The sequence below is a fragment of the Miniopterus natalensis genome, chromosome 3, assembly GCF_054644295.1.
Source record: "Miniopterus natalensis isolate mMinNat1 chromosome 3, mMinNat1.hap1, whole genome shotgun sequence".
NCBI lineage: Eukaryota > Metazoa > Chordata > Mammalia > Chiroptera > Miniopteridae > Miniopterus > Miniopterus natalensis.
Genome location: NC_142083.1, coordinates 100212631 through 100232786, shown reverse-complemented (window position 1 = coordinate 100232786; position 20156 = coordinate 100212631). Strand labels below are relative to the sequence as shown.

The 20156-nt window shown below is 46.6% G+C and overlaps 1 protein-coding gene and 1 non-coding gene across 3 annotated transcripts in view; one reads left to right on the top strand and one right to left on the bottom strand.

Annotated features, from left to right (window-relative positions):
- Positions 1–20156, bottom strand: part of POLR3E (RNA polymerase III subunit E) — a 37728-nt gene that overhangs the window by 14974 nt on the left and 2598 nt on the right. The window contains exons 1-8 of one of the 2 annotated variants that reach the window (XM_016222712.2): positions 15784–16008; positions 7994–8067; positions 6670–6720; positions 4229–4306; positions 3453–3568; positions 2972–3054; positions 1212–1319; positions 838–887 (exon numbers count right to left, since the gene is read on the bottom strand). In XM_016222712.2, the coding sequence (XP_016078198.1) occupies positions 838–887; positions 1212–1319; positions 2972–3054; positions 3453–3568; positions 4229–4306; positions 6670–6720; positions 7994–8029 (522 nt within the window). In that variant the 5' untranslated portion in view covers positions 8030–8067; positions 15784–16008. Of the gene's footprint in view, positions 1–837; positions 888–1211; positions 1320–2971; positions 3055–3452; positions 3569–4228; positions 4307–6669; positions 6721–7993; positions 8068–15783; positions 16009–20156 lie in introns of those variants that run through there. The other variant, XM_087815829.1, reaches the window with a different exon arrangement.
- Positions 10279–10366, top strand: LOC148093599 (small nucleolar RNA U109). The gene has a single exon (XR_015714355.1). It is a non-coding gene; the product is annotated as a small nucleolar RNA U109 (small nucleolar RNA).

The following is a 20156-nucleotide window of genomic DNA, read 5'->3' as shown; positions in this document are numbered from 1 at the left end:
ACCCCTCAACTTTTCAGCAACAAGGACCAATACATTCCATGTTCTACCTGTGCCGTTTAGATCTGGTGTCTGTTGCTTAGAGTCCAGATGGAGCCAAGCCCTGAGTCACCTCTCTGTGAAAGGGGCGCTGGGCGCTGGCTGGATTACAGAACTCTGGGATTCTACAGGAGGCCTTGAAGGCACACAGGCCTAAGAATGCCTTGTGTAAAAGGGCCGGGGAGTCCCCAAGAAGGGAAAGAGGTATCTAAGGTCATCCAACAAGCTACTGAGGACAGGTGAGTCCCCCAGTTGGTTATGCCAGAACCTACCAGCCTCCAAGGACATGCCAACGTCACATCACAGTTTTAGCCACACTATGTACTACCTGCATCTTTTGTGCAGTATTTTTCCTTAAGTACTTACTCACTTTAACCTAAATATACTTAATTGGGGGAGACTTTATAAGCCATAAACAGAAGGTCAATATTCTTCCACCAATCTTTAAAATGCAGGAATAACTGTTAAGATAGAAACTCTTCAAACAAAGCGAAACAATCACATGGCCAGTCCACACGGACTGTGGCCGTTCAACAAGGGCTTCGGGGCACTCTGTCCCTGTGCTGGGACCCTGGGCCCTGGCGTCCTCCACAGGGACACGCCTCTCACACGCGGGGCAGCCTGGCGGGCAGAGGTCGGGCTGTGTCCCCCGGCAGCCCAGCAAGAGGGCTCGGAAGCAGGCGGTTTCTGCGCCAGTTCCGCCCCAGGACACGCTCTGCACAGGCCCTCTTGCCCCCTGCTCCCCAACCGCCGAGCTATGAGCCACCCGGCTGCCCCGCCACCTCCCCAGGCCGAGCTCACCGTAATCTGCTTCACGTCCTCTTCGGCCTCGTCCTGCGAAGAGTCCCCGGCTGCGGGAGAAACGCCTGCTCACAGCCCCTGGAGGAGCCCCCAGCTCCCGCTCCCAGCCACCCCAGGAAGCCGGGAGAAGCAGGGCTGGGAATTTTCCTTCTAGATACAGGTAGATGTATGTCACTGGTTCTCAGTTGGTTGCAATTTTGCCCCCCAGGGGAGATTTGGAAATGCATGGAGACATTTTGGGCCATGGGTGCTACTGGCACCCAGGGGTAGAGGCCAAGGATGCAGCTAAGCGTCTCTAATCCATCCCTTTGATACTCTTCCCTTGGCCAACCTCCCGCCCACTCACAGACGGCAGGGCCGGGGACAGAGCTTACCCTCACTGGCTGCCTCCCTCTCTCGGTGCTTGGCGTCGGCCTTATCCAGGTAGGAGAAGCTGGGCCGCAACTGCAGGATGCCGTGTAAAGGCGTCAGGTGGAGCTCACCTGGTGGAGGAAGAGGGCTTGGACCTGACTCTAGGAACTGAGCCAACTCACCCAGCCTGGCTCAAGGCAGTCAGTCACCAAGGGGCCTTGGACTCCCCTGAAGGCCTTGGCCAAATGCCGAACCACCTCCCACCTCTAATCGCAGAGCCTTGGGACCACTAGGCTGACCCCACTTGGCCCTGCTGGACACAGCAAGCACACAACCAGGATCAGGACACGAATCCAGACTCAAAGCCGCTTCTGTAATGCCTGCCTGCAAGCCCTCCTCCACAAGCATCCAAGGATCTGCGAGCCTGGTCCCATTGCCCTCCCTCCAACTGCCTGCTCCTACCAGACCAGGCAACTAATCCAAACACTCCCCACTCCTCCCCCACCAGGCCTCGATCAGACCACCCTCACTACTCCCTAGCCCCATACACCCTGGAGTTCCTCCCCCCTCATCCTCCCACCTCTTCCTGCCAGAAGCCCAGCCATCCCATTAATAAGTCAGCTGCTGAACTGTAGCTGGAGAGTAGCCCCTGAGGTGGAGTAGTCCACAGTTTCTGATGAGGGCCACGGCTTTTCCTGTTAATGAGGCCTTGCCCGGGGAGGCAGTGCAAAGACCACCAATTTTACAGGTGAATGTGGGCTTCAAAGACAAGAAATCAGGCTAGGCTGGGTGGGAGCTGTGTGGACGCCAGGGGGAGCAGAAGATTGGGTAAGGCATATACAAGGGCATGGTCGAGCTGCCAGGAATGTGACGTTAAAGATGTAGAACAGTATAGTTATTTAACACTACTTTATTCTATTTGCTTCCTAAGTGTTCAAATTAGTTTCATTTATTGCTTCATAAACTCTAACTTCTTACAGGACCTTGTACTTTTTAACAACTTTGAGATGTCATTCACATCCATACAATTCAATATATTATAACATATGCAGAACTGTACAACCAGCACCAAATCCATTTAAGAACGTTTTCATTGCACCCCCAAAACCCTGTACCCAGCACAGTCACTGCCCACCAGTCCCTGGCAGCCGCTCCTCTGCTTTCTGTCCCTGTGCATGTCTGCTCTGGGCGTTTCATATGAAGAACCACGAGGCCTAGAGATCTCCAGGCTTATCTGCAGAACATGTGTCTGCCCCTCACTCTCTGAGATGACTGAGTAGCATTCCACTGAGTGACTACTCCACACTGTCATCTGGTATCAGCTCGTGGACCGACAGCTGGACATCCTGTTTTCACTATCATGAACAATGCCGCTATGAACATCTAGAGACGAGTTTTTGTGTAGACATAGCTTCCATTTCCCCTGGGTAGATGCTGTCTAGGAACAGAACTGCTGGGTCACAAGTACGTTGTGTTTAAAATAAAAGTCTACCACATGTCTCAAAAGTTATGCTATGTGTGTCTGTCCCAGGAGAACGATGACCCTGGAGCCCCATCCCTGTCAGGATGGGCAGTGGCTAGCCAGAAGTCCTTGAAGATGGCCAGCTCTGGTCCCGACAATCTGGTATTTGCACAAGCTGCCTGGGCCCTGCGGGTGTCTGGCATTTGGGGGAGGAGGGGCTGCACACCAGGCTAGAGCAGGCGTCTCTGGGTCCCAGCCCAACCCCGCTTCCCTCCCCCATCAGCCCCCACAAGCCCGGCAGCCAGGTGCTCGGCGAGGTACCTTGCCTGTAGAGCGCAGCAGCATAGCGGGACGTGTTACTGGTGGTCTGGGAGGAGCAGAATGTCTGCTTATCCATCAGCTTCCTGGAAGCACAGGGAGAACGGGCGTCCGGGAAGGGAGCACCAGACCTGGACCTGGCAGGCGCAGCCCTCTCCACCTCAGACACCTTCTGAACCCCAAAAGCCAGGGACCAAGCCCACAGGACAGTCTATGTGTGCTGCAGGAAGAAAGCTGGGGTGACAGAACCCAAGGCCTGTGTGGATCCCAAGAGACATGCAGGGAGTGGGAGCCCAGGAAGGACTTGGTGGGAGGAGCCACCTCAAGGAAGACATTTCCCACAGGGAAGGGTCTGCACCAGGCCAGCCACTGGAAGGTGGGCTGCTCGTTGGGGAACCCAGCCATGGGGCACAGGCCTGTGTCTCTAAGACCTCTGTAAGGTACATTGAACAGAATGGAGCTCAAGGCCCGGGGTGGGACTCACGAGGAATAGGTGCTGGTCTCATCTGCGCAGGCACCATCCACATTCAGCGCGATCTGCTCCCCTTTGCTGCGGCAGTAGTTGGGGTTCAGAGTATCGATGGCCATCTCAAGCTCTACCTGGAGGCACCAAGCACCCCACCAGCAATGAGGAACCCAAGGTACAGCCCTCAGGGGACACCCCCAACCACACCAATCCCGCCCCTGCCCGGAAGCAGGAGACACATGTCCCGCCCCAGGGGACTCTAGGCTTCAGTCTCCACCACAGGCCATAAAACCCCAACTCCAACAGAAAAGGCCAGAGTGGGTTTTTGAGGGGGTTTTTTGGGGGGGGAGCAGGGGTCATGTAGTTTTGTTTGCCCTTTTCTCCCAGCTCCACTCCCAGAGATCTAGATCTGAAGTTAAAAATCAAGAGATTTCTCATAGAAATCTTATTTTCACTTTCTCTTGAACAGTCAGTGGCACCCACAATACTGGAAGGGCAGCCATCCTGGTCCCCCCCTTCTGAGGCACAGTGCTCCACACTGCCCCACCCTCCCTGTGAACGTGCGCCCCCCCCCCCCCCCCCGGGCCATTCCCTCACTGAAGCCTCACTCCTGGCCTCTCCGGAGCTGCCCACCCTCTTTATACTCAGAAACTCCTTTCCTCAGCTTTCAAAGCCCTGCAAGTTGCTCTTCTAACTCTCCATTCACTCCTCTGAGCTTCGTTCCCAACAGGCCCATCTCCTCACCCCCACCAGCTCCCACCCAAACCCCCTACCAGCACAGAGGGCAGCCCCACCTTCTGCTGCTTGGGCTTGATCTTGGCTGAGAGGTGTGGAATGTCATCGTAGGTCATCGAGGCTGGACGCACAGGGTACTGGGAAGGAAGGGAGCATCAGTGCACCTGGCCCAGCCCCAACGAAAGCAACTCTGGGTGCTCCAGCCAAGAAGCCCCTGGTCTCCACCAGCCTCCCATTCTCACTGGCTCCTCCCGGCCTCCTTCCAGAGAACTGCTTTAGACGTCTGACTTCCCGGACATGCCGTCCTCCTCAGGAACCCAAAGCCCGCACACATCACCCCATGGGCTCAGCACCCTCAGAGCACCGCCGTGGGCATCAAAAGTGTGGCCCAAGGTCAAACTACCAGTCTGCAGGCCACCAGGTTGAGGAAGACAAGGGAGCAAAGAGGGAAACAAGATTGGCCAAGGGCTGCTCACTCTGAAGCCGGACCAAACCACATGGGAATTCACTGTCCCAGTCTCTCCTTTTGCTCCGGTGTGACTTTCCCAGAACAGAAAGGTGAAGACAGAAAGGAGCTGGTCCACCACTGACCTCAGAGAGCCCCTCTGGGCCTCAGAGCCGTCATGTGTGAGCTTATTTTTCTGTCACACCTTAAGGTACTGCTCTGAACACACTAGGGCCATATTTCCACATCCATCCTCAGTCGCACTTCTCTGTCCCCCCATGCACATATGCTGAGTGAAAGGCTGAGAACTGGTTCAGATCCACTCTCACAAAGCCCCACGACAGCCTGGGCAGTGAGCCTTTGAAGGCGTGGCAGCCTGTGAGGTCAGTGCCCCTCTGGGGGCGCCTCAGGTCAGCAGTTCAGCTAAGGAAATGGCCGTTTCCTAAAAGCCCACTGGGTAGCAGCACAGTGACCTTCTCCATTTCCTGCCCAGAGCCCAGCCCATCTGGACTAAGCCTAAGAAGGGCCTGGGCTGGGAAGAATGGTGGTGAAGGACTCAGGTTCTAGAATCAGACAGACCTGAGTTCTGGCCCTAACTCTGCCACTTGCTACTCGTGGACCCAGGGCAAGCACGAGTGTCCTCACCACACAGGGCACAGGGCTTGGCACACCTGCACTCACGGGGTCACTGCCACCAGCACTAGTTTCACCACCACTGTGCAGTCAGGCACACAGGTTCAGAGTCCCAAACCAGGGCCCCAGTCTGTGTCCCAGCGGACACTTGGAGCACTGTTGCTGCAGCCCATTCCAGGCCTTGGGCACAAATCACCAGCCTCCCTGTGCCTCATTTTATCATATGCAACACGGGGACAAAAATATTTAAAATAATAACCTGATTGTCGGGAATGCAAAATGGTACAAAACAGTCTGGCAGTTCCTCAATATGCTGAGCTTTCATGTGACCCAGCAAACGCATTCCTGGGGATACATCCAAGAACAATGAAAACCAAAACCCCCAACACCTGTACAGGAATGTTCACAGCAGCATTCACTACTCATAAGAGCCAAAAAGTGGGAACAACTCAGATACCCGTCAATTGATGAAGAAAACACGCTGTGCACGTGCCAGTACTGTGGTTATGCCTCCGTGGAAAGGACTGAGGTTCTGGCCCACCAGCGAGCCTCGAAACTTTCATGCTAGGTCACGGAAGCCAGACACGAAAGGCCACACACCGTGCAATCCCAGAACAGGCAAATTCAGAGACAGAAATTAGGTTAATGGTTGCCTGTGGCTGCAGGTGGGAATGGGGGAGGGGGCAAAAATGTCTCAAAATAGAATCCACTGGTTGCACAGTGCTGGGAACAGACCAAATCCATTGCCCTAAACAGGGGAATTATATGGAGTGTAGATTAGATCTCAATAAAGCTGGTATAAAACTGCAGTAACAGTAAGCACCACAGGGCTATTGTGGAATAAAATGAGTTAGTTATATGTTGAGTGCTTCGAGCGAGGTGTATGCACAGTCTATAGTCAATACCTGCGAGCCACTATGACAACTTGCTGGCACAGCTGGGAGGGAGCTCGAGGCAGGCAGGACTGAGCTGCCACAGAAAGGTTCTCTGAGCCTCAGGACACCGGGCTGTCATCTCAGTTCCAGCTCTGCGCCAGGCAGTATTCTAAGCACTTCAATATGGACTTATCTAATTCACACGGGGACCCCACAAGTCAGGTATTATTACTGTCGCCATTTTGCAAATACAGAAACTGAGGCACAGAGATTCAAGAACTTGCCCAAGGGCTGGCAGCTCAATGGAAATGGAGCTGGGCCTCCGTGCCGGCAGTCTGTCCTTGCACCCCAGCTTTCGCCAGCACACGGCTCTGCCTCTCACGGCTGCCTTGCTCTCTGGTCTTGGAAATGAAAGACCACCAGAACGAAGAGAACTGTCCTATCACACACACTGAGGTCTCCCGTGGTTCCTGGCCCCAACTTATTGCATTGCAACCCCCCCACCAATACCTTCTTTCTCCTCTTTATCTCCAGGTTCCACAATTACCTGAAACAGATAGAGCTTCTCCGCCAGACTTTTGGCCAAGTACACGTCGATCTGGGAACAAGGGAAGAAGATTTAACCAGGAGACAGATCCCAGGGCCTGACCTGCCCCATGGAGTGAGGGGTCGTGGCCCCAAGGCAGTCTGGGGGTGGAGGAAGAGCTCAGCTATTGCTAAAACCAAAGGGAACCAAATCTCAATCTAGATATATCCAGGGCCCCTCCCTACAGCTCCCAGGGGGCCAGTACAAGAGTCCATCTGGCCCCTGACCCAGATTCACTATAATCTAATAAAGTGCTGCCCAGACCAAGCTGCATCCTGGAGCCAGATTAAATACTTACCTGATGCAGATGAGGCAGGGGAGGGTATCTTCCCAGTACCTTCCACCACCCAGCCTGGATCAGCCTATCACCCTGTCTAAACTAAGGTGGAGACTGACAGGCCCTCTTCCTTTCTTCTCAACACTAACCTCCCTGCCTCACCATGGGACAGCTGACCTTCCTGCTTCCTAGCTCTTCATAGGAACCATGTACTCTCCTGCCTCCAGGCCTCAAGGACTAGTGAAGGCTCATCAGGCACAGGAGAGGCAGGGTAAGGAAACAGCGTGTGCAAAAGCCCAGAGGCTCTAGAATGTGTCCAGATCCAGATGGGCAACTGAAACTACCTTCCCACTGTCTGCTTCCTGAGACTCCTCTCTTACCAGTTTCTCCCCAGAGATCTAAGCTGCCAGATGGCAGGGGAGGGTAGGCAGGGCAAGGGAGGGCAGGGGAGGGGAGGAACACTGCCTGGCTCACTGTGGTCACAGCCCCAGGTGGATCCAGTAAATAACTTGCTGAGTTACTGAAGTAAAGCAGAGATGTCAAACTCATTCATTCAACAAATAATGCCACTGACTGACTATTATGTCCAAGGAACTGAACCTGAAGCTGGCTTTGTGGGCATGGTGAGCAGAACAAGAGCTCTGCTTTCACCAAGCTTTCATTCTAGCAGAAGGAGACTTACGACGTCTCAGGGCTAATAAATATTGTGGCCAAGTGGAAGGCAAGGCCGAGGGAAGGGGCTGGAGTGCTGGGGGTGGGGGTGGGGAGTGTGCAGGAGAATGCCATACAACCATAAGGGTGGTCAGGGAAGCCACTCTGACAAGGAGATGCTGGATCAGGGACGTGAAGGGAGTGAAGGGGTCAGGCAGGCAGGTACCTGGGGAAAGAGGGTCCCAGTCTGGCCTGAGGATGGGTGGAAGGAACCCAGCCCTGCTAACTGCAGCCATGGGCACAGGCATGGGCAAGTCTCCTTGGTAGCCCGGGCAGAGGGTGGGGAGCAGCAGTTACCTCCTGTACGACTGGGTCATCCTCTTCATTGGCCATACTAGGGGGGAGCCAGCTGTGAGGTCCTCAGACTCAGTCTGTCAAGGAGAGCAAAAGGCCTGGCCTGTTAGTTGTTCGGCCTACACTCCGCGGTGTACATTCTATGATGCTGCTCTGGGAGGGAGGAGCCCCAGACAAACAGCAGTTGATCTTCTTTCTACATGCACCCTGGCATCAACAGTGGATGGCCAACTACATAAAACACTGGCCCCCAAAAAAGAGAAACAACAAAACAGTGGGTGCAAAACGGTGGACGCAAGCTGCTCCTGTGGGAAAGAATGACCAGTTTTAGGGGTTTCTGACCAGTCACAAGAATTCCACCAGGCAGGAGAATGGAGCTGAGCCACAGCCATGATTACACCACTCAGGAACTAACTGAGGCCATGGGGAAGTTTTTAAAAAGAGTCAGAGAATTCTGGTCCACATGGCAAAGGAGAAAACAAGCAGTGCTCTCCTCCTTCCACAGCCACATCAAAATTACAACTAAGTTATAGTACAACCACCTTGAGAACTACTTGAATACTAGCTGAGAACTCCTATAACTAAGGATATACAAAAGAAGCCATGTTGAGACTGGTAGGAGGGGTGGAGACTGAAACAGGCTAGCCCCACACCCACGTGTGGCAATATCTCACCTGTAGAAGTCCCCTTGATGAGCAAGGGGGCCCTGCATCACACCAGACAGCCCCCCCCCCCCAGCACCAGTGCCAGGAAGAGGCGCCCCCACAACAGCTGGTTGTGAAAATCAGCAGGGACTCCACACAGGTGAGACTGAGGGCTGCTGGAAATGCAGGCGTCCTCTTAAAGGGCCGAGCACAGACTCGCTCACAAACACACTTACTCTGGGCTTCAGCACAGGGGTAGCAGCTCGAAAAGTGCCAGGAACATACAGAGAGGACCTGAATTGACTAGCTTCAGGACACAGGCTGGAGGGACAGAGTTTGGGGCAGTTCTCTCCCCAGACAGAAGTGCTGGCATGTGTCATTGTTCCTTTTTTGAGCCCTCCCCACTACCTGAAGCTTCAGAGACACAGGGGTGCTAAATCTGAGCTCTCTATTAACCTGGCTAACACCTTTCCCTGAGACTCTGTCCCACACAAAGCACTCGCCCAGCCAGAGCCTTGTTCAGCGGCTCCTCCACACAAGTAGCCTGCCTTAGAGCTCATGCTGAGGACTTTCTTCTAAAATCTCTCAAAGGTCCACAAACCTCAAACAAGCAGCAGCTGGTCTTGGAGTGCCCTATAGCTCTTACTAAGTGGCCTCAAGCCTGGCACAAGCAGTAATCAGTCTCAACTTGCACTGTAATTCCCATCTAGTGGCCCAAGCCTGGCATAAGCTACAACCAGTACTGACTGGGAAGGTAACTTCAACTAAATGGCTGCAAGAGCAGCGCAAGTAGCAGCTGGCTTCAGCTCACATCATGGTGCCCACCAAAGGGTCCCAAGACAAGCACTAGTAGCAGCCAGTCTGGGTTCTCAGCATAGCCTCTCCCAAGCACCACCAAACACAGCACAAGCGGTAACCAAACGCAGATCACTTTATAGCTTCTACCAAGAGACCCTAAGCCAGTCACAAATGGCGCCTACCTTGGCCTGCACCAGAGCCCCTACTAAGAGGCCCCAAAACCAACAAACCCAGTGGCTGGCTTTATACCACAGCAGAGCACCACACAATTAGCCCCACAAACACCACACCCGAAGGTCGAACACAGTGGGCACCAGGGTCTCGCTGAAGCAAATTCCATTCTGTGGGGTCAACTCCTGAAGGACAGCTTGCCCTCTAAAGTCACAGCCAGTTCTCACAGCCAGTCAGCCTGAGGGTAAATCCCACTCATGGACAGATCAACAGCAATCAAGGCTCAACTACAACAGGAGGACACACATCCCACACAAGGGACTCCTGAAACATCAGACGTAGATGACCAGGAAGACTGCACCACTGGGCCTCACAGGACACCTACTACACAAGGCCACCTACCAAAATTGGGAGATGTCACAGATCAACCTAACCTAATACATAGAAATAAAAACACACACAGGGAGGCAGCCAAAATAAGGCAACAAAGAAACATGTCTAAAGTAAAATAACAGAAGAGAAAAAGAGCTAAACAAAATGGAGAAAAGCAATATACTAAAGGCCAAGTTCAAAGTTCAAAACGCTGGTTATAAGGAAGCTTGATGAATTTAGGGGAAGAGTAGGTGAACTCAGTGAGTACAGCAAACAGATAGAAAACATTAAAAAAAAGTCACACTGAACGTGGAAATATGTCTGCTCCTCATTCCTTTGCGAGCAGGAATACAGCCATAACATGCTACATTAAAAAAGAAATTCTGCCAAGTCAGCGTGGCTCAGCAGTTGAGCATCGACCTATGATCCAGGAGTTTATGGCTGGATTCCTGGTCAGGGCACATGCCTGGGTTGCAGGCTCAATCCCCAGTAGAGGGTGTGGAGGAAGCAACTGATCAATGACTCTCTGAAGTCAATAAAGATATATTTAATAAAAGAGAAAATAAGAAGTTCTCAGGACTGCAAACCTTACAGTAGAGGTTGAGTAGTAGTAGACATTAAAAAAACAACAACAAAAAACAGTCAGAAATGAAGAATACGATTTCAGAAATAAAAAATATACTAGAAGGAACCAAAAGTAGATTAGATGAAGCAGAGAATCAAAGCAGCGATTTGGAAGACAAGGTAGTAGAAAACACCCATTAAAACAGCAAAAAGAAAAAAGAACAGGAAAAAAAAAAAAAAAGATGATAGTTTAAAGGACCTCTGGGACAACATCGAGAGTAACAAAATTCGATCATTCAGCTCCCAAAAGAAAGAAAGAGAGCAAGAGATTGAAAACCTATTCGAAGAAATAATGACTGAAAACTTCCCTAACCTGGCAAAGGAAACAGAGCTGGAAGCCCAGACCATAAAAGCCCAGGAAGTGCAGACACCCAAACAAAATGAACCTAATGAGGTCCACACCAGGACACATCATAATTAAAATGCCAAAGGTTAAAGACAAAGAGAGAATCTTAAAAGCAGCAAGAGAAAAGCAATTAGTTATGCACAAGGGAGCTCCCATAAGACTGTCACCTGATTTTTCAACAGAAACATTTCAGGCCAGAAGGAATTGGCATGAAATATTCAAAGTAATGAAAAGCAAAGACCCACAACCCAGCAAGATTACTCTACCCAGCAAGGATATCATTTAGACTCAAAGAACAGATAAAGAGCTTCCCAATTAAGAAAAAAAACTGAAGTAGTTCATTATTAAACCAGTATAACAAGACATGTTAAAGGAACTTATTTAAGTAGAAAAGAAATAAAAAATATGAGTAAGGCCTGGCTGGGCATGGCTCAGCAGTTGAGCATCCTCCTAGGATCCAGGAGATCGCAGCTCAATTCCCGGTCGGGGGCATGCAGGAGGCAGCCAATCAATGACAACTATCTCATCATTGATGTTTCAATTCTTTCCCTCTCCCTCTCTCTAAAATCAATAAAGATATATATATATATATACGTATATATATATATATGTGTAAAAACATAGAGAAAAAATTTACCCACTGACAAAGGCAAATACATAGTAAAAGCAGAGGTTCAACTAACTATAAAGCTGGTACAAAAATTGAAAGACAAAAGTAGTAGGATCATGTGTAATTACAACAATAGAAGTTAAAAATTAATGACCAAAATATAAACATAGAAGGGGAGTGTAAAAATTGTAGTAATTTTTTACTGTGTTCAAGCTTATGGGACTATCAACTTAAAATAGACTGCTATAAACATGGCTTGTTATATATGAAGCATATATAATCTCAAACCAAAAATCTATAAGAGATATACAAAAAATAAAGAGAGCTCAGCTGGGTGTGGCTCAGCGGTTGAGCGTGGACCTAGGATCCAGGCAATCGGGGTTCAATTCCCAGTAAGGGCACATGCCCGGGTTGTGGGCTTGATCAATGACTCTCTCATCATTGATGTTTCTATCTCTCTCTCTCCCTCTCCTTTCCTCTCTCTGAAATCAATACAGATATATTTTTTAAAAAAAGACATAAAGAGAAAGGAATCCAAACACAACACTATAGAAAGTCATCAATATATAAGAAAGAAAAATAAGAGAATAACAAAGGGACAAAGAACTACACAATTGGAAAACAATCAATAAAGTGGCAATAACTACACGAACTATCAATAATTACTTTAAATGTAAATGGACTAAGTACTACATTCAAAAGACATACGGTGGCTGAACGGATAATAAAAAAACAAGACCCATATATATGCTACCTATAAGAGACCCACTTCCAATCAAAAGACACATGCAGACTGAAAGTAAAGAGAAGGAAAAAAGATGTTTCATACAAATGGAAAATTAAAAAAAGCTAGGGTAGCAATACTTTTATCAGACAAAATAGACTTTAAAACAAGGACTGTAACAAAAGACAAAGAAGGGCATTTCATAATGATAAAGGGATCAATACAAGAGGATATAACTCTCATAAACATATATTCACCCAACTGGAAGCACCCAAATATATAAAGCAAATATTGAGATATATAAAGGGAAAGATCGACAGTAATACATTCATATGAGGGGACTTTAAAAACCCCTTCATAAACTTCAATGGATAGATCATCCAGACAGAAAATCAACAGGGAAACAAATGACCTTAAATTATAAATTAGACAAAATGGACTTAATTAATGTTTTTAGGATCTTTCACCCAAAAGCAGCAGAATACACATTCCTTTCAAGTGCACCTGAAACATTTTCCACAACAGACCATATATTAGGCCACAAAACAAGTCTCAATAAATATGTGATGATTAAAATCATATCAAGCACCTTCTCCAATCACTATAGTATGAAATTAGAAATCAATTACAAGAAAAACTGAAAAACACACAAACACATGGAGGCTAAGTAACACAATACTAAACAATGAATGGGTTAACAACAACATCAAGGATGATATCAAAAGATACCCTGAGACACATAAAAACATGATGAGCCTATCAATGGGACACAGCCAAAGCAGTTCTAAGAGGAAAATTCATAGCCTACTTCAAGAAACAAGAAAAATCTCAAACAATCTAATCATACACCTAAAGAACTTTAAAAAAATAAAAAACAAGGCCCAAAGTGAGGGGAAGGAAGGAAATTATAAAGATCACAGCAGAAATAAATGAAATAGTCTAAAAAAGTACAAAAGATCTAAGAAACTGAGAGCTGGTTCTTTGAAAAGATAAACAAAATTGATAGACCTTTAACTAGACGCATCAAGAAAAAAAAGAGAGATCCAAATGAATAAAATAAGAAATGAAAGAGGAGACATGAAAACTGACATCACAGAAATAAAAAGGATTAAGTAAATTCTACAATTATATAGCAACAAGTTGGACAACCTAAAGGAAATGGATAATAAATTCCTAAAATATACAATCTCCCATGACTGAATCAACAGAAAAGGGAAACAGACTGATAACTACTAACAAAATCAAATCAGTAATAAAATAAAAAAACTCCCAAAAAACAAATGTCCTGGATCAGATGGCTTCAGAGAATTTTAACGAATATTCAAAGAAGAATGAACACCTAACCCTTCTCAAACTATTCGCAAAAATTGAAGAGAAGGGAAGGCTCCAGAGCTCAATTTATGAGGCCAGCATTACCCTGATTCCAAGACCAGAGAAAGACATCACAAAGAAAGAAAATTATAGGCCAATATACCAAATAAACATAGATGCTAAAATCCTCAACAAAATATTAGCAAACCAAATCCAGTGATACAGTAAAAAGATCATACAACATGATCAAGTGGGATTTACTCCTGGAATGCAAGGTTAGTACAATATCCACAAACCAATTAACATGATACACCACACAAACAAACTGAAGGATAAAAATCCTATGATCATACCTATAGATGCAGAAATAGCATTTGCAGATGACATGATACTATATAAAGAACCCTAAAGATTCCACCAAAAAACTATTAGAGCTAATAAGTCAATTCATTAAAGTAGCAGAATACAAAGTTAATATTCAGAAATCGGTTGCATTTATTATTTTTTTAATGTTTTTATTGATTTTAGAGAGAAAGGGAGGGGGGAGGGAGAGAGAGGAGAGAAGGAAAGAAGGAGAGAGGCGGAGAGGGGGAGAGGAGGAAACAAGAGGAGAGGGAGAGAGGGGGAGAGGGAGAGAGAGAGAAACATCAATCGGTTGGCTCCTCTATGCACACCAACCCAAAACCTGGTTATGTGCCCTGACTGGAAATCAAACCGGCAACCTTTTGGTGCATTGGATGACACTCAACCAACTGAGCCACACCAGCCAGGGCAGAAATCGGTTGCACTTTTATACATCAATAATGAAGTATCAGAAAGAGAAATTAAGAAAACAATCCCATTTATAATTGCATCAAAAAATTTTTTAAATACCTAGAAATAAGTTTAACCAAGAAGGTAAAAGACCCATACTCAGAAAACTATAAAACACTGAAGAAGAAAATTTTAAAAGATACAAATAGCCCTGTCCATGTGGCTCAACGGTTAGAGCGTCAGCCAGTGCACTGAACAGTCTCAGGTTTGATTGCTGGTCAAAGGCACATACCTGGGTTGCAGGTTGAATCCCTGGCCCCAGTTGGGGTGCATGCGGGAAGCAACCAATTAATGTGTCTCTCTCACATCAATGTTTCTCTCTCTCTCTACCCCTCGTTCCACTCTCTCTAAAAATCAATTGAAAAAAATATCCTTCCGTGAGGATTAACAAACAAACAAAGAGAAAGGTAAGAAAGAACAATTAAATGAAAGCATATACTATGCTCATGGATAGGAAGAATTAACATCATTAAAATGTCCATACTAACCAAAGCAATCTATATATTCAATGCAGTTCCTATCAAAATACCATTGATAATTTTCACAGAACTAGAATAATCCAAAAATTTATATGGAACCACAAAAGACCCTGAAGAGCCACAGCAATCTTAAAAAGAACAAAGTAGGAGGTATCATGCTACCTTATATCAAACTATACTACAAGGTTATAGTAATCAAAACAGCATAGATTGGCATAAAAACAGATGCATAGATCAATGGAACAGAACAGAGAGCCCAGAAATAAACCCAAGCCTATATAGTCAATTAATCTATGACAAAGGAGGCAAGAATATACAATTGAATAAAGACATTCTCTTCAATAAATGGTGCTGGGAAAACTAAACAGACACATGCAAAAGAATGAAACTGGACTACCTTCTTACACTATATACAAGAATAAACTCGAAATGGCTTGAAGACTTAAATGTAAGACCCCAAACCATAAAACTCCCAGAAGAAAACATAGGCAGTCAATTCTTTGACATCACTCTTAGTAATATTTTTTTGACTAAGCCTCCTCAGGCAAAGGAAACAAAATAAAAGAATAAATAAATGAGACTACACAGAACTAAACATTTTTTACACAGTATAAGAAAATCATCAACAAAACGAAAAGACAACCTACCCAATGGAAAAAGATATTTACCAATGATACATCTGATAAGGGATTATTAATATCCAAAACATATAAAGAACTCATAGAAACTTAAGACCAAAAAAACAAACAATATGAATAAAAGTATGGGCAGAGGGTCTGAATAGACATTTCTTGAAAGAGGACATACAGATGGTCAATAGACATATGAAAAGATGCTCAATGTCACTAATCATCAGAAAGATGCAAATTAAAACCACAATGAGATAGCACCTCACACTTACCAGAATGGCCACCATCAATAAATCAACAAACAAGTGCTGGCAAGAATGTGGAGAAAAGGGAACCCTCATGCACTGTTGGTGGGAAGGCAGGTTGGTACAGCCACTATGAAAAACAATACGAAAGACACTCAAAAAATTAAAAGTGAAACTGCCTTATGACCCAGCAATTCCAGTTGGCAAGGATGTTTTTTGTTTGTTTGTTTTTAATTTTATTTTTGTTTAAAATATTACAGATGTCTTTTTCTCCCCAATGACGTGTTCCCCCCCCGTCCCTTCCCCCTCCCCAATCCCTCTCCCCACCATTGTCCATGTCCTTGGGTTGTGCATAGATGCATATAAATTCTTTGGTTACTCTCTCCCCCTCCACCCACCCACCCTCCTCTCTCCCTCTGACATTCGTCAGTCTCATCTATGCTTCCATCTCATTGAATCTATTCTGTTCATCAGTTTAGTAAGTTCTTTAGATTCCACATATAAGCGAGATCATGTGATGTTTGTCTTTCACTGCCTGGCTTATTTCACTTAGCATAATATTCTCCAGGTCCATCCATACTGTCCCAAAGGGTCCGAGATTATTCTTCTTTACAGCTGCATAGTATTCCATGGTGTGAATGTCCCACAGCTTTTTTATCCACTCATCTACCGATGGGCACTTGGGCTGTTTCCAGATCTTGGCTATTGTAAACTGTGCTGCTATGAACATCAGGGTACATATATTCTTTCTGATTAATGTTTCAGGATTCTTAGGATACATTCCTAGGAGTGGAATCACTGGGTCAAAAGGCAGCTCCATTTCTAATTTTTTGAGGAACCTCCATACTGTTTTCCATAGTGGTTGCACCAGTCTGCATTCCCACCAGCAGTGTACTAGGGTTCTCCTTTCTCCAAACCCTCGCCAGCCCCTGTTGTTTGTTGATTTGTTGATGGCAGCCATTCTGACAGGTATGAAGTGATACCTCATTGTGGTTTTAATTTGCATCTCTCTGCTGATTAGCGACGTTGAGCATTTTCTCATGTGTCTCGTGGCCATCCGTATGTCCTCTTAGGAGAAGTGTCTATTCAGCAGGTCCTTTGCCCATTTTTTAACTGGGTTGTTTGTTTTCCTTTTGCTGAGTAGTATGAGTTCTTTGTACACTTTAGAAATTAGCCCCTTATCAGATACATCCTTGGCAAATATGTTTTCCCCCAGTTGGCAAGGATGTTGAAGAAAAGGGAACCCTCATGAACTGTTGGTAGGATTGCAAATTGGCACAGCCACTATGGAGAACAGTTTGTGGAGATCCTTTATCCTCAAAAAATTAAAAATAGAATTACCATATGACTCAGCAATCCCACCTTCTGTATATTTATCCAAAGTAATATGAAACACTAATTCAAAAAGATATATGTACCTCTATGTTCACTGTAGTGTTATTTACAATAGTCAAGATATGGAAGAAACCTAAGGGCCCATCAATACACAATTGGATAAAGAAGATATGGCACATGTATACAATGAAATACTGCTTGACCATAAAAAGGAATAAAATTTTACCATTTGCAACACAATGAATGGACCTAGAGGGTATTATGCTAAGTGATATAAGTCAGATAAATGCCATATGATTTCACTTACATGCGGAATCTAAAACACAAAATAAATGGACAAACAAAACAGAAACAGACTCACAGAAATAGAGACCAAAGGCATGGTTACCAGGGGTGGGGGGTGGGGGAATGAGTGAAAAAGGTGAGAGATTAAGAAGTACAAATTGGTAGTTAACAGAATAGTCATCAGGATGTAAAGTACAGCATAGGGAATGTAGTCAATAATACTGTAATAACTATGTATGTGCCAGGTGGTACTAGACTTATTGGGATCACTTTGTATTACATGTCTAATCACCACGCTGCATGCCTGAAACCAACATAAAATAATACTGAATGTCAACTGTAATTGAAAAATAAAAATGACCCTCTTCCATACTTTTCTTTAATGTATTTAACATAATCCTGTGAGGTGGCTTGATTGTTCCCATTTCATGAGGAGGAGACCGGAACTCAGAAATACTCTTTGTCTTACCCAAAGCCACACAGCAACCACATGGAACCACTGGGCTTCAGAGCCAGGCCAATGGACTTCAGGCAGCAGCTCCATGTAGGGGTGGTCAGAGGAGGGAAGGGAGGGGCCTTCCTGCTAGGGAGTGGGGGTTGAGATCCTGCCTTAAGGGATAGAAGGATTTGGAGGAGCCATGAGAACAGAGGGAAGGAGAGATTCCTGCGACAGGAAGCACTTCAAGTACCTGGAGGAGGGAAGGATGCAGGTCTCCATGACTGAGGGTGAGAGTGAAGTTGAGGGTGAGGGTGAGGCATTCAGCTGAACTAATCCTCCATACACCCAAAGGGAGAAGATGATTAGTTGGCAAGGCACCTGGGCACCCTAGCTCTCGGCAGTCCCCAAGACTACTTTTGGTAAGACCAGCACAATTTCTGTCTTGTCTACTTAACATTTGAACTATATAATATTTAAATGGGTGTAATACCTTCACCATGGGATTCAATGTCATCTAAGACCCTGGTCTCAGCCACCATGTGAAATCATCTCACTTATTCCAGACACATGTTCTGAACTCTAAGACTGCTCAGGCCAAAAGGCTGCATCATCCTGATGCTTCTCTTCCTCTCATCCCACGCCGGCAGATCCTATGGGTTCTACCTTCAAATGTCTGGGACCTGGCCACTCCCACTGCTGCCTCCCCAGTCCAGCCAGCTCATCTCCAGCCTGTGTTACAGCCACAGCCTCCTAACTGGTCTCCCTGCTTCCACCCTTGTCCCAGACGATCTTTGCTCAACCCCAGCAGTGATGCTTTTGAAAGCCAAGTCAGATCACTCCACCTTTAAAGTCCTCCTGCCCCACCTTTGGGGTTTGCTAACTGCTCTCCCCAGATAAGAGCACGGCTCCCTTCTTCACCTCTTCATGGTTTTTGCTCAAATGTTATCTCACAATTAAGACCTTCCCTGTCCACCCAATTCAAAACTGCAAGCCCCCTTCCCTGCTCAGGTTTTGTCCATAGCATACGTGACAGTTTATAGCTCTGTATTTATTATCTGTCCCCTCCCCACCCCCACTGCCACTAAGCTGTAAGCTCCATGAAGGCAGAGATTTTGGTCTGTTCTGTCCCTTGCTGAACCCCCAGTGCCTAGCACACAGCAGGCAGTCAAGACATATTTGTTGTCTGAATAAATGAATGACAGGGATGTTATTTAATAAGGAGCTCCCAAGGGCTTCTAAGTAGAGGACGATCTTGGGGTGGGGATAAAAAGCCAGATGAGAGAGAAGCAGGCCACCGTGACAAGTTAGGAGATGGAAAACAGGGTGAAAACCAGAAGCCCCAAATCCATAGTTTTCGGTGCCTTCTAAGGCCCAGAGGGCGATGGACCCCACCTGTCTGCACTGGCTGCCAAGTGCCACAGATGTCAAGTATCTACCTTCTCTTCAGCTGGCTCTGTGGACAATTGAGAGACTGGGGACTTCCAGGTGTTACCTGGAAGGTTCCCAAGATGCAGTCATTCCCAATCACAGGCTTTCTCGGCCATTGTTGGGCTCTGCTGGTCCTCTCCCCATTCATGGAGGAGCTCCTCCTCAAGATAGGGTCAGAGCCGGGGTTTTCACCTTCTTTCACCCACCGTGCTATCCAACTCAGTGGCTTTCAAAGTTTTTAGCCTAAGACCCACAGTAAGAAATCCATAAGCAACCCAAAACATTCGCCTACTCTAGGTGAGGCAGTGATGCTCTGTACCCTCACTGATTAAAATTTAAAATGCTGATTAAGCCCTGGCTGGTGTGCTCAGTGGTCAGTGTCAGCCCCCACACCAAAGGTTCCCAGGTTCGATTCCCGGCCAATGGCACGTACCTGGGTTGCAGGTTCAATCCTTCGCCCCAGTTGGGCGATGTGCCGGAGGCAATCAATCAATATGTCTCTTTCACACCGATGTTTGTTTCTCTGTCTCTTTCTCTCCCTCCCTCCTTCCCCTCCACTCTCTCTAAAAATCAATGGGCAACATATCCTCATGTGAGGATTAACAACAATTTTTTTTTTTTTAAATATACTGGTAATATCCCAAGTTGATTGCACATCCCACTAATATATCTTGACCTGCAATTTGAAAAGTACTGCTCCAGCAAGTGTTTCTGTAGCCCCTCCTTCCCACCTCCAATTCTCCTAGAAACAGCCAGGCTTGTCATTATAAAAAAGTAAATCACATGATCCTGCTGCTCCAAAACCTTGACTGTCACAGAAAACAAAATCCAAACTCCCTTCCATGGCCCCAAGGCCGTGTCTTTCTTTCATCATCCACTTGGCCAGGTGGCCACTTGCTGGGCCTGCAAGCCC